Raw genomic sequence first — 14,761 nt, 5'->3', positions numbered from 1 at the left:
TGTGGAGGCTTTTTTGGTGGTGTTGGCGGTGGTGGTGGGGGGGGAGGAGGAGGAGGAGGAGGAGGAGGAGGAGGAAATGGTGGGCGTCTGGGCTCCACACTCTCTCTAGTCGAAGGAAGAAGTTTGACAGGGTCACCGCTGCGTTCGGGGATGACAGCAGTGCCGCAGCACTACGGCTCCACACTGCCCAGGCAGAGCCAGCCACTGGCCTATGGAGCTGATCCATACGGCCTGTACCAGAGGAGCGCCCTACCCCGCCCCGACAGCCTCATAGGTCAGTCTGACATCCAGTTAAGCATCATGCTGTTAGTTGGCTCATTAAAGGTGTCCACTGAAAATTGCACTGAGGATGTGATTACAATGCAGTAGTGTATGCACTAACAGTCTCAGTCTTCACTCATAGTTCATCTGTGGTTCTATTGACTGACCATCAAATTTGTAGATGAAAAATGAGTCTGTCTGAGCTGAACGTACAATGTGAATGTGTCATTCTCACAGGCACCAACTGAAGTGAATGGGAGAGTAATGAAATATGTGTTAGACTGGCGTTAGTGTGTTTGCAGCTTAGAGGAAAAGTTTGACATTTTGGTAAATATTGGCATACCTGCCAAAAGTTAGAACAGAAGACTGATATCACTCATGTCTGTACCTGCAGCAGCTGGTTAGCTTAGCTTAGCACATTAATGTGGGTTTGATATTATTTTACACACAGACATGGAAGATGAGTGACAGGTAGAGTCTTTCAGTAGAGTCAGTGGAAATATTAATGGTTAGAGAGGTCCGTTTGTGCCCTGGAGAATCACCCAGTCACATCCAACCAGGTCAAAATCTGGGCCAGAAAAACTCAAGTTAACTTTCCAGTGCTGCAATAAAAGATGAACGGAATGTGTATGACCGAGTGCGTGTGAAATGTTTCAGCAACTCTGTGTGTCATATAAACAAAGCCGTGCTCCACAGCCTGTGTTGGCTTAATAACCTTTTGTTGACCATGGAAAGTTGACTGAGCAGCACTGATTACAACATGTTCACTGTGCTGGAGCTCTGCAGACTTTCCTGTATCTCGGTGAAGCAGGTGAGACTCGTTAAAAATCTGCATGTTGAACACTAACTTTGAGGCACGCTCTGCAGGTGATTTTATCTTGTATTCAGGCTTAGGGAGCTCATTTCCTGGAGTTTTTAGTCGCATCATCTTCCAGTAGTGGCAGATAATGCTGCTGGGTTTGATGAAATTTTATTTGATGCATGTCAGTTTGAAAATAAGAAGGTAATCTTTTGAGGAGGAGGATTTCACTCGTGCCAGGTTGATGTTGAAGCTCAGATGTAATTTTAATCATGTTGGTTGTGGTGATGCATTTTTGTTGGAAAACAGGCAGCAACACATACAGTATGTATGGGCACAATACAGTGGCTCACAGTTGCCTGTTGTAATGGGCCTCCACTAAAACATCTCTGTTATGATGGCTGGGAGAAGAAGCCATGTTAGCAGCTATTGTCTTAATATGACGTGGTCGATAGGGATCAAAAGAAAGTCCAGTCAGACAGCACTGAGATATGGTTCTATACATAACCTTTTTTCGGTTATTGACAATTACTCCTTTTCCTTTCCTTCCTTGTACCTTTTCCTCTTCTAACTGCTCAAAGCATATAGCTAAACCTAAACAGTTCCCTTAGCTGTTTAGGAGCTTAAACACTCTTTGTTTTGGTGTTTTCTTTAATCATAAAGACAAGGCAGGTTTTTCCTGAATAGCGTCTTTGAGGAGCAAAGCAGTGCAAAGTGCTTTACATAAGACATAAAGGCATTAAGACAAGATATAAGAAAGATATCAGAAGCTGTTAAGATGGCTGAGGCTGGCTGAGAAGTGGGATTATTTCTGTAGTGCTGCCAGCCTGTTCAGTGAGCCAGATGCTTTTGAGGACTCTTTGGAGCAAATTTCACAGCAAACTGTGGCTTTGAACTGGATGTATTAAACATTGTCATCAGGGTCTTGGTGATGTTAAACATTTCTTCTTCAAAATAAGGTTGAAGACATCAGAACATGAAAAAGCCAATTCTGTTGCAGCATTTCCTCTTGTTATCTGATGATCAGCAGCGTTGATGATACACACTGCTCTGTAGCTGCTGGAGGGCTTAGTGTGAAGAAGTGCCACACAGCTGTACTCCTCTGTCCTGCCCTCTGTCACTTCACTAAGATGCTCCCACTGACCCATATAGGGCTGTTTCTATCACAAAGCCTCATGGAGCATCAGCCTGTGATTATCGGCAGCACTGGAAGCGTTTATTATGCTGTGATCAGAGTGTGCCTGTTTTAGTCCATTTTCACATGGCATGGGTCCATGTCTGTTTCTGCACAGACAGTGTGTGTCCATTAAGAGTGTTTGTGTGGATGTACTGTAAGTGACACACATATGTGCTTTTGTGCCTTTTGTGCTGCGTTTCTGCATGTGTGAAAAGATGATGGTAGAGGCAATGGTTGTGTGTGTGTGTGTGTGTGTGTGTGCATGTGTGTAGGAGGCAGAGTCAGTGAACTAAATAAAATGCCTCCTATTTTCTAGCTGAGTGATTTTCATCCTGCAGTGCTGCTAAATGGCCTAATATGGTGCCTAAGTCCTTATTCCCAGTTATCCTGCAGATCCAGCATAATTCCATATTACATGAGGGAGATGGGCAGTAGATGGATACACAAGATTAGGCTATTACTGATCAGCAGTACTCCAGTCTTAGGTGGTGAAACCTGGTGAGCAGCCAAAACATGGAGCATAAGCTGTGGTGTGAGTTTTGTTTTTTGTTGAACTGATTACAGTGTCACCAGCATGGTAGAGGTTTGGAACTGCAAGAGTCTAGGCTCACATTTTGAAACAGGGGACTAGAAACCACAGAACACAGTGGAATGTAAGAAAGAGTGAATCCATTGATACTGTGTCTGTGTAGTACGGCAGGGATCCCCACCGGGATACTTTAACAGCACTGTACTGTTGCTAAGGTATGTGAAGGGACTGTAGAGTAGCTCCACTAACATGAACAGGCTTTAAAAATATATCTCGACATAAGGAGTCATCTATAGCACCTGACATTCCAGATGAGAGTGTGCGAAAACTAGATAGCAAGCATACATGCAAGTTTTAACAGTTGATATGGATAGCTGTAAACTGAGTGGATTAAGAAGGAGAGTGACGACACTTCTGTTGACTCCTTTACGGTAATGAGGTCATGCAGATCATGGGAACATTGAAGAGCTCCAAACACTAGGAGCAGCCACAGAGTTACACTGACATGGCTGCTATCTTCTAAAGTAAGAAGTTGAAATCAAATTACAGTAATTACAGTTGTGATATGTCAAAAGGTTTATACATGATTTACAACCTTTTGACTGTCTCCCTCAAATACTGTGTCAATTTAACAGATGAGGTACCTACTAGCTAGCTAGCTAAATGATCTGAGCTCTTTACAATAACACGACACAGAATTAGTTTGCATGGTCGTACAAGTCTATAAAGTAGTCATTTGCTGATAAATCCTGCTGTTCCCTACAGAAAATAAAGAATCTGAATGGACTGGTTTGAGGCTACATGAGTCATGTGATCTGCTGCTGTTTTTGACTTCTCACTGTGGCAACTCTTCTGTCTTAAGGGCTCTGGCTGTAATAAATTAACAGTTCAAATATTTAGGTAAAAGTGACAAATGGTTGAAACAGTTAGTTAAATGTAATGGAAAAATAACATAGAGAAATTGTTTGGAATATTTACCCTGTAGCTAAAAATTGTGGATGTAATGGATAAACAGATGAAACAGTCAACTGAAAGCAGTGGATAAATGGTTGGAATAACTAGCAAAAAGTTAAAGTTCTGCTTCAGAAAAGTGATTGAAATAGTTACAACAAATAAATGGCTGAAATATTTAACTATAGGTAGTGAATAAATGGTTGAACCAGCTAGGTGGTTGAAATATCCAAGTTCTGTTAGAGGAATGCCAGCTTGACCAAAATAAACACTGAAGTTCACTTCTATGGAAAAACTGTTACACTTTTAAATAATTAATACCATTGCACTCAGCTGAAAAATCAATCAACCACTCTAACAGTGAATGAGATTGAGTTCAAAGCACAATTCAAGCAGTTGGTAGCTTAAGCATCCTCTAACCTGAAGGCCACACTTTTGGTTTGTGTCCTTCAAGCTGAATAGCTCTTTTAAAAAGCTGCTTCAGCAAGACTGTCACATCAAATGCACATTTTATTTTCTTCTAAGGGAATGTTCTTTGCGATAAGAGACCAGCGTTTCTATTCGCAAAGACATTTATGTAAATCAAGAAAAGAGAACTGCAGATGCAAATAGCAACTCCATCGCCAGCTCCAAGTGCAAATTGTGTGCTTCAGTGGTGGGACTGATCCACCAAGGCTGCCCCCTTGTGCCCTAAAACCTCTTTATAATTGGAGCGTCTTTGAGCTGATCTGCTCTGAGATTGGAGGATGGAAAAATCCTCTGCTCCGCTTGTTTGACTTTGTGATGATGACGCCTGCAGCTGATCATCATTGATCAAAGTGTCCATGCATTTTATAAAGCCAACAACAGTTTAGATGAGTTGGCATTATGAAATACAGTCATGAGCACAATGCTGATTTGCATGCCCTCACCTCCTAGGATTTATGTATAGCCAAGTAGAAAGGGGCTTTATTCAGTAGTTACTGATGTTATAATAGCTTCCAAACAGCTTTCTTCACTTGTGTTTCTGCTGACAAAAAACATTGGCTTCTGTCCCATATTTCCTTTAATTTTGTTTTGAAAAAAGTGCAGTGTAAATATTTATGTACTTCACTGTGTACCTGCAGGGCTCCACAGCTCATACACGGGTCATGCAGGGCAGATAGATCCAGAGCTGAGGGCGGCGTTGTCTCCAGACTGCCACATGACGCCGGTTTTTGATGAGCTTTCTTTTCACAGCCCCCTGTACCACAGCCCCACTCACGACCCCCAGGGCTCCCTCTACAGGAGGAGCACAGGTATTGTACTGCCACAAACGGTATATTCACTGTGAGTTTCAGCTGCTTTATCATCACATCAACCAACCCAGTATTTCCCAGCAGTGTCCCCCTGAGGAGCCCCGGTCCCCAGGTCAAGAAGCCGGGCTCAGCTTCACATCTGCTCACAAGATTATTTCTTTAAAGTCTGTGGCAGAAATCACGGTTTACAGGCTGAGGAACTGTTGTTATTATTTCTCCCCTGAGGTCAGAACATAATTAGGCTGAAAGCTTTCATGTACTCTGCTGCTTTTTAATTGAAGCCTTTGTAGAATGATTTAGAGCTGAGAGCTCTGTAGAGTTTGATAGTGGAGGATCTAAGGAGCCATTTTAGTTTTGTTTGGTCAAGATTTAAACTAGGTATGTAACATGATATCAAATTCTCCTTTATGTGACCATGGATTTGTTCTGATCTTGTAGAGTGGTACAAACGATTGCCACTTTTGAGGGCTTTTTTTTGGACAGCATGATCCTCCAGAAAACATAGCCTGATAAAATTTTTGCAAAATGATGTCTTGGTTAGGTGTGGGGACCCTTCCTCGGACAACAAGCCATTGCGGCACTCTGCCGTACCAAAGAAGCAGTTATGGGCTGAGCTCTGCAGCTCTGTATGTCGACTCCTACAGGGTGTCCGGTGAGCCCATCTACTCCCACCGCCACTCGGGACTGGTGGACCGGGATGCAACACGCACCCCGTCCATTGAGAGCATTCATAAGGACCCCAGGTACTCACACACAGTCAGCATTTGGTTCCAGTTCAACCCATCTGGGCTCTGTGCAGGCCCATCAGGCTCCTCTCCACCAACTGGAAAACAGTTTCTGCAAAGTAAACCCAACCTTTTCAAAGTTTTCTCTTTGCTTCCCTTCAGGGAGTTTGCTTGGCGTGACCCTGAGCTGCCGGAGGTCATCCACATGCTGCAGCATCACTTCCCCTCTGTCCAAGCCAATGCCGCCGCCTACCTGCAGCACTTGTGTTATGGAGACAACAGGGTCAAGGTGGAGGTAAGGCAAGGGGACGTGCTGGACAGCCCTTTGCAAAATATAGAGATTAATTAATTAATTAATTAAGTATACATTATGCATAGTGTATTTTATGGCATTAATATTATAATCTAACACTTTGATGAGATGTTAGAAAATAGAATTAACACACTGTTATCATACCTAAAACAGAAAGAAAATAATAACTGTATTAAAAATGTACGTTATACAATATCTATGGTATTGTGCACGTCTTAGGTCACCATTAGATTTGTTGTTTTAGCATTGTTATGATTACAATGTATATATTTATTTAACATAATACAACTAGAAAATATAGGGAATATGTTCATGTAAAAAAAAAGAAAATATGAAGAATCTGGAGAGGTTGCGGACAAAAGCAGGAGTGGAAGACCAAGACAGCTGTCAGAATCTGATGAGAAGTTTCTCAGAGTTTCTTCTTTGAGAGGGCAGAGGAAATCCAACAAGGGCTGGAGTGAAGATCATTGGAGAAGAGGATTACGGAGTGATGAATCGAAGTTTGACATTTTCGAGTCTGGTCGTCGATACTATGTGTGAAGAAAACTTGGAAAGGTGGATGAATGAGTGCTCGCAGCCTTCAGTGAAACATGGTGGAGGGTCTGTCATGGTTTCAAGTCTTCAAGACCGTCTCTCCAAAAGAATTCAAGCTGTGCTAAGTGCAAAGAGCGGTCACACTAAATACTGACATTGGACTGTAGAAGCCATTTTGTTCTGAAAATGCAGTTTATTAATATTGTGAACATATTTCCTTATTGTCTAGTTATATTTTATATAACTGATATAAATTGATTAACGTGTTTATCTTTCACATTACCTCAGATAGTTTCTACTGTATCTCTGCCTAAAAGTGTATTCTGAACTTACACAGTTTCAAATTTAACTTTCAATTGGAGATGTTGGTTGCCAAACTCTGAGCTACGGCACCATCTGCTCCATCAAAACTTTAAATAATGTTCATGCCAATTGTGCCGGCGCTCCGACACGCTGCCTCTTTACTCTGCTTCACATGCAGTAAATAACTCCAACTCAGTGGTGGAGCTTCATGTGAGACCCATCTTAGTGCTGTTTAGTTTGTTTGGTGATGAGCTTTCAATTAGCCTTCGGAGCAGCCTGGACACATGCCTGCTGATTTAGCTGGGAACAAATGTTTTCAGAGACGGAGTCAAGACAGAATCTGCTGCTTCTCCTCCGGTTTAGTTCGAGTTGACACAAGAAGGTTGTGAACATACCACAGTGACAGTTTGTATGTTTCAGTCCAAGTTCATTTCAAATTTTTTTTAGAAAATCATGGCTACAGGAAATTAGTGCAAGTTTTTTTTGAATAGTTTGAATTGATTTACTTTTTACTTTGTTGTAAAGAAAAATCTCAAATGAAAAAGATCACTAAGGGGCATAAATAACTAATAATGAATAAAAACACTCCAATGAACAAATATACAAGTACAAATGTTGCTAGATAAGACAGGAATGATTTATTATGCAAAAATAAAATAGGAAAACTCTTAACAAATTGTAACCAATCAGTTGATACAAAGAAGGCACATGATTAACAATCAGAGGAAGTTATCAGAAAATATTTCTCATTCAGTTTGCCTATTATATCCTACCTTGAATGTATTTATCAATAACACTAATCCTATTCATGTGCTTCCTGTGAATTTAAAGAGTCAAACTATAACTGGTGACAGTGCCAGTTATCCTTTTAAAGTTGAAAGGAATAAATCCAAAACTCCCTCAGACCGCACAGAAATAGCTTTTTTTATTCCTCTCTATTGATTAAATTTCTTTCCTGTGATTTGAAAATGGAGGAGGGAAAGCTCTCTAGTGATTATGCAGCTTTCTGTCTTCAGACAGTAGCAGCTGGTTGGAAAGATAAACTGAGACTCCGTTCATAGGATCTTAAACAATAAATGGTTCAGTAATTTGGGCCAGCTGGTGTCCAACTTTATAATAATTGGACAGAGCTTTGATTTGCATGGTTTTACAAAGATAAATATATAGTTTTTGTGTTAATGATGAGGACAGATGACAGGAGGCTAAAGAGTAACATAACATCTGGCTAAAATGTGGTCATTGAAAACATTTTCTGCTGCTGTTAAGTTGCTCTTTAATGAGTATGTAGTTAGTGCAAGTAAGTTAATCTGTGTCTGTGATTGGCCCCTGGGATGCAGGTGTGTCACTTGGGAGGGATCCAGCACCTGGTAGACCTGCTGGATAACAAGGTGGCCGAGGTGCAGAAGAGCGCCTGTGGGGCCCTGAGGAACCTGGTGTACGGCAAGGCCACCGACAACAACAAGGTGGCACTGAGGAACTGCGGTGGCGTGCCCGCCCTGCTGCGCCTCCTCCGGAAAACAACCGACAATGAAGTTCGTGAACTGGTCACCGGTACGTCTAGTCAGGTTTAGTTAAAGGTGCCCAAGAGTTATGTTTATATTCAGTGTCTTGTTTGTGTCCCCTGACAAAGGTATTGAGAGCATTTTTCCTCTTAAAATATTTATTTACAATTTAAATATATTTAGATATTATTTACTTTTATGTTTATTTGGGCGGCACAGTGGTGCAGTGGTTAACACTGTTGCCTTTTTCTCCGGGTACTCCGGTTTCCTCCCACAGTCCAAAGACATGCAGCTGAGGTTGATTGGTGACTCTAAATTAGGGCATCCAGCGTAAAACATGCCAGGTTTAGGATGCACATCATCAGTTGGGCAGCAGCTGATGAACATTTACATTTATGTTTATTTATTTACTAGATGTCGTCTTCATCTAAAATACATTTGTTGATGTGTTGATACATGTTTTACTGCCATAACTGTTGTTTAGCGCATTAGCCAACTGCAGGAATATCTATCAAGTCAAACTAAATAAAACATGGAGCTATAAGAGGAGGTGATATAAAGACTGATAGATGTGGAGCTGTTCATAGAAACATTAGCCCATAGTTCTAGTGGTAGTCAAAATATGTTCCTTCATGTTAGTGCTGTAGTTCAAGAGGAAATAGCAGAAATGCTGTAAAAAAGAAGAAGAAGAAGAAGAAGAGATCCACGGCACTGTACAAATGAACTACATTGCAACTGGATTGCCAAACATCCTATCAGGTTGAACTTGAAATGGGTGACAGGTTTTTGTGAAATCCTCCCAACAGTCAAACAGTGAAATATGACCTCCCAGGCAGAAATAATAACCCAAAATCACAAGGTCAGTTAAAAAATGGGAGCTTCTACAAGTCCCCACTTTTGGGTAGTTGTCAACTCAGGTTCGTGTTTTTATTGCTAAAGGGATAAATTCAAGTGAAAGCAGCCATTGTTTTGACAAAAACGGTTTCCAAATGCAAAATATGACACATTAATATCCCACTGTGGCGTGTGTGGGTGTCAGCCTGCTAACGAGGTTTAATGGCTGCCTGGCCAGCCGGCCGGTTTGTCAGCTGAGCATCAGTCTGTGCCGTCGCCTGACTGGCTGGCGGTGTATTAACCTGTGTATCAGCTGTTCTGTGGGAGGTGAGAGCAGCAACTGCTTAAACACTCGGAGTGCAGTGTTGATAGAACAGATCTCGGTGCAGTCCTCAGGACAGATGCTAAGACAATGTGCGTTGGAAACAGGATGCTGGTGACAGCTCTGCAGACACACCACACATACTGCTTAAAACCAGGATATGTGGAGCTGTTCAATGACTCAGATTCTTGAGACAACACAGATGAGAGTCCTCATTCTGTTATATAGCCTTGTGAAGGCCAGAATTTTGATTATTGAAGCTGCACTTTGGTAATCAGTTTTCTTCTTTCAATCTAATATTTTCTGGTCTTGATCTGCTCAAAGCACAAAAGTATCTCAGAGCAGTTTTTTCCCATTGCTACGTGCCTCTCCCAGTCTTCCCTACCTCACTGCAACTATCCCATAATTGTTGCTCCACTCTTTTACACTAGCATTTTTAAACTGTTGACATAAATGTAATTTCACTTATGTCTGAACAATGCAGCTTGCTGAGTGGAGCGAGGCTCTGACACTGATTAACGCCTATGCTAAAAATAAGTGCCAATGTGCCAGTGCTGTGGAAGCTTCTCTGAAATGTTGTTGTATTTGTGTTTTGTTTTGGTTTTATTTTGCCCTCATTGTCAAATATTTTGAGGTTTTATTACATATAAGAAAGAAAGTGTTTTATATGAACAGCAAAATAGTGAGAGATATTAAAGAGACTCATCTGACTCTCTACCAGTGAGCAGATAAAGATATTCATTGGCTCCCTGCACCCTTAGGCGTCCTGTGGAACCTCTCCTCGTGTGATGCGGTGAAGATGACCATCATCCGCGATGCTCTGACCACACTGACCAACACGGTGGTCATCCCCCACTCAGGCTGGAGCAGCATCTCGCACCGTGAAGAACACAAAGTCAAGTTTCAGTCGTCCATCCTGCTGCGCAACACCACAGGGTGTCTGAGGTGAGGAACACATCACTCGCTCCACCTGCCGATGAGTTCTGAGAAGAGCTTTGTTCAGTTTGGTATTTGGAGTTTTGTTCAGATGTAGCACATTGCCTAAACCTGTTGAGTTACAAGGCTTGTTAAATTGATTCTCGTCTGAAATGCAAAGACGACTTTTGGATTTATTGGTCGTGTGCTTTTAATTCTGTTAAAGTGACTGACAGGGTTAAAAAAACTTCCAGGTGGAGTTTGACAAAAGCACCTGTTGCATTTAACTGATTGCTGCACTTTGCAGTACTGGACTCTGATTGGCCAACAGACTGAAAAGACTGGATTCTGCAAATGAATTTGATTTGTTGGTTCAATTTAAATGGCTCCGACCATGGTACAGAGGCTGCTGCTGATCTGTGTCATCTCATACAGCAGCTTTGATGTGACTGTACACAGAAGCCTCCAGTGTTTCTCTGCACTCACACTGACTGAGCCTGATGGTATAGTAATGCACTGTGGGAGTTCTGTGCTGTTGTGCATTCTTCTCATATCAGCTCTCCATTAGCAGTGGCAGAAGGTTGCTATTGGAGGATCAGCTTCCTCTTTTACTGTATCTGGGCAGGTTTTAATCCACCCTGTGGGGGAATCCGCACACTGCACCTCAAGTCTGAATTAATGTGTGGCTCTGTGTGTCTGTGTGTGAGGAACCTGAGCTCAGCAGGGGAGGAGGCGAGGAGTCAGCTGCGTTGCTGTGAAGGTCTGGTCGACTCACTGCTTCACGTCCTCAAAGCCTGCGTGAACACCTCCGACTATGACAGCAAGGTACAGCAAAAGTACACACATACACATTTGTTGTTGTCTTCATTTGTCACAGTTTATTCCTTGGAGACTTGACCCTAACCTTCACCTAACACCTAACACTGTCCAGATCGTTAACCCTAAAATGTAAAGACAATATTTTGGCACAGCATCACCATGGGGGTACACAAGAAATATCAAAGTCTGCCATGCAACAAACTTTGCACAAAAGATAAACCCTTTGCAATTCAGAAAATCCTTCAACTTTCCTGTAGCACCACTCACTGCTAAAAAAAAAATCATCTTTGTGTATACCATACTGTATCTCACTGCATCAGATGATGGTTCCTGGATGATCAATCCTACTGAATATGGTGACTTTATTGCCTTTCTTCTAGTGCTACCTTTAGGCAAACACCTTCAGCTATATGAAGCAAAATTACTATGATATAATCATCTGCTATATTGGTTAATGTTCTAACGCAAGAATTTCCTTCAGCTGCATAATGTAATAGGTTGTTTGCAGAGATATTACAACTTTTATATTTCTCTCTGCCACATCAGATCGTGGAGAACAGCGTCTGCACCCTGAGGAACCTCTCGTACCGGCTGGAGGTGGAGATGCCCTCCTCCCGTCTCCTCGGCAACCAGGAGCTAGACACCCTGCTGGGCTTCTCCTCTCCAGCCAAGGAGCTGGACTACCTCTGCTGGGGCAAGAGGAGACGCAGCCGGAAGAGGGGCGGCTGGCCCGACGACAAAGTATGAACACAGAGGGTGGGGTTTCCCAAGAGATGTTGAGGGCCTGGAAAATGTTTAAAACAGCGTATAAGATTTTCAGGCCTGCTTGTAGAAGTTTTGGAACTGGAAAAAAGGATGAGAATGTATGAAAACAACATTTGTTTGGCAACACTAAAAGTACAGTACTTGACAAGTATATGATGTCGTTCAGTGTCTGCTTGGTCCAATCAGCTTGTTTTTTGAGACACAGAGCCACTTATTATTTAAGGCATGTGACTCGCCCTCATGTAATGGACAGTTGGACAGATATTATTAGGTGTCCTCTGGTTCTGGCTTTTACCTGCCCTGGCAAGCTGACATCTGTTAACATAGTCTGGTTGTTGATTGGTGTATCCCGTGCAGTGGGACGGCATCGGCCCAATCCCAGGTTTCTCCCAGCCTTTGAGAGGAGCAGAGCTGCTGTGGCACCCGATGGTGGTGAAGCCGTACCTCAACCTGCTGGCTGAAAGCTCCAATCCTGCCACGTTGGAGGGCGCTGCTGGGTCACTGCAAAACCTCTCTGCTGGAAACTGGAAGGTAGGACTAAGATTTCATACTGTAGATTCTTTTCTGCAGAAGAAGACATGTTCAGGAGTACCACAAAAATTGAAATGAAGCGATTTAAGTAATAAAACCGCACATGTGTCTCTAGTTCTCAGCCTACATCCGAGCGGCAGTGCGGAAGGAGAAAGGTCTGCCCATCCTGGTGGAGCTCCTGAGGATGGACAACGACCGGGTTGTCTGCTCTGTCGCCACCGCCCTCCGCAACATGGCACTGGACAGCCGCAACAAGGAGCTGATAGGTCTGAGCATACGCTGATCAATAAGACAGACACACACAAACTGTGTAAAGAAAATCTTCACACCTCAGTTAGGAATATCAGCTGCTTGTCAAAATAGGTTTTGCATTTTGGACCACAAGTCTATTCACTCATTCAGGTTGAATTTTAACAGAGTGATTACACATCGCCCCCTTGTGGATAACAACTGCAAACAAATGATACACAGCTGCCACACAAAATAAACAAACAAAATGAAACTCCTGGTGATGGTGAACACTTGGATTTGCCAAATGAGCTGAAACCTAATAAGAAAGGATGATTTACTGTAAAATTTACTGTAACCATAATTTTTACAGTATCACATGCCTACAAGGTTAAGATATTTCTATAAGTCTGAGGTATTTTCTGCGTCTCCTCCTGCAGGAAAGTATGCCATGCGAGATCTGGTGAACCGGCTGCCTGGCAGCTGCCCTTGGGTGCGGTCAGACGATAGGGTGGCTTCAGTCTGCTGCACACTGCACGAAGTCCCCAGCCGCAACATGGAGAACGCCAAAGCTTTAGCCGACAGCGGAGGCATCATGAAGCTGGTGGACATCAGCAAAGGACGAGGGAAAGGGTATGAAAGATTTCACGGTTCACTCAGACTGGGAAAACTGTCTTTGTACTTTTTTAATCAATTATATTTTACTTTCAAGAGAGTTTTTTTAAACTTGTGATATATTTTCTTATTTCTTGGTGAATTCTTAAACCTTTATTACCTCCAATAAGAAAAAATAAATCATCCAGGAATAGTTTTCACTAACAAGTACATTTATATTACTATTTTAAAGTCTTTCACTGGTTTTACAATTTTGTGCTGTGGTGTCACAGCTATTCCATGAAGGTTGTGAAGGCAGCAGCTCAGGTGTTAAACACTCTGTGGCAGTACAGGGAGCTGAGGAGTCTCTATAAACAGGTCAGCACCAGCAGACACATACACATTCTCTTAAATATGGCTTAACTTTTGGACTATTTTTTATAACTATACAGTATGTTTTTTCACACCTCTAAATGCACACAACACAATCAACAACAGAATATTATACAAAAGCATCACTCATTTAGTTCATATTGTCCTGTTGCTGAGTGAAATGATGTGAACTTTGTGCAGGATGGTTGGAACTACAGCCACTTCATCACTCCCATCTCCACTCTGGAGCGAGACCGCTACCGTTCACATCCGACCCTGCCCACCAGCCCTCTGCAGATGTCCCCTGTCATCCAATCAGGTGAGAGATTTGATGAGTGAGGACAAACTGACATCTAGAAGACAATTTGGAAAACCTTATGAAGACATAGTCTTCTATCTCGTGGGTAAGGTGTTTCTGTTATTCCTAAGGTGGTAGTGCAACATCCTCCCCAGCGATGCTTGGTATAAGAAGACACAGTTCAAACTATCAGAGGGCACAGTCATCTATGCAACTCGACACGTATTACGGAGAGAACAGTTTACACAAACAGCAGTACACAGGTTTGTATTGATTAGCTTGTACTATGGGAGCTGTGCTACCGCTCAGTTTTCAAACACCTCCGTTTTTCCCAGTTGTTATCAATTTAATCCAACAGTCTAATATAGCTGGGATAGGGAGCCTTGTTGCAGAAGTTCCCACAGATGCTTTTGCTTTCACTGTTCACCTGGAAACTCTGGACAGTGTGCTGCCATTCCTCCATGTGAAGCCAACCGTCTTGTTCTTCTACACAGCCTGAAAATGAATTTTGGCTTATTATCCTGCTATAGGACTTCTGACATCCTTTCTTAATGGCCTTTTAATAAATAAAGCTTCAGGGGATATAGTAAGCACTGCAGGAAACCTGCCTTTGTACTGAGAGAATTTGTTGTTGTAAGTCAACACAAGTTGGGACACCCGTAGATTTGCATCAGTTTTCAAGGCTTCATTTACTTCCACTGCTGCAGAAAAG

At 42.4% G+C, this 14,761-nt stretch overlaps 1 protein-coding gene across 1 annotated transcript in view; it reads left to right on the top strand.

Moving 5' to 3' along the window:
- LOC109960521 (plakophilin-4-like) overlaps positions 1 to 14,761 on the top strand; it is a 36,598-nt gene that overhangs the window by 19,674 nt on the left and 2,163 nt on the right. Inside the window, exons 8-21 of the mRNA XM_020600677.1 lie at positions 56 to 274; positions 4,824 to 4,994; positions 5,536 to 5,737; positions 5,882 to 6,014; positions 8,207 to 8,420; positions 10,289 to 10,472; positions 11,150 to 11,267; positions 11,808 to 12,002; positions 12,384 to 12,557; positions 12,673 to 12,823; positions 13,226 to 13,418; positions 13,673 to 13,757; positions 13,953 to 14,070; positions 14,181 to 14,312. Coding sequence (XP_020456333.1) covers positions 56 to 274; positions 4,824 to 4,994; positions 5,536 to 5,737; positions 5,882 to 6,014; positions 8,207 to 8,420; positions 10,289 to 10,472; positions 11,150 to 11,267; positions 11,808 to 12,002; positions 12,384 to 12,557; positions 12,673 to 12,823; positions 13,226 to 13,418; positions 13,673 to 13,757; positions 13,953 to 14,070; positions 14,181 to 14,312 — 2,289 coding nt within the window. The remainder of the gene's footprint in view (positions 1 to 55; positions 275 to 4,823; positions 4,995 to 5,535; positions 5,738 to 5,881; positions 6,015 to 8,206; positions 8,421 to 10,288; positions 10,473 to 11,149; positions 11,268 to 11,807; positions 12,003 to 12,383; positions 12,558 to 12,672; positions 12,824 to 13,225; positions 13,419 to 13,672; positions 13,758 to 13,952; positions 14,071 to 14,180; positions 14,313 to 14,761) is intronic.

Source organism: Monopterus albus, unplaced genomic scaffold (assembly GCF_001952655.1).
Source record: "Monopterus albus unplaced genomic scaffold, M_albus_1.0 scaffold48.1, whole genome shotgun sequence".
Taxonomy (NCBI): Eukaryota; Metazoa; Chordata; class Actinopteri; order Synbranchiformes; family Synbranchidae; genus Monopterus; species Monopterus albus.
This window is presented reverse-complemented; position numbering and strand designations above follow the sequence as displayed.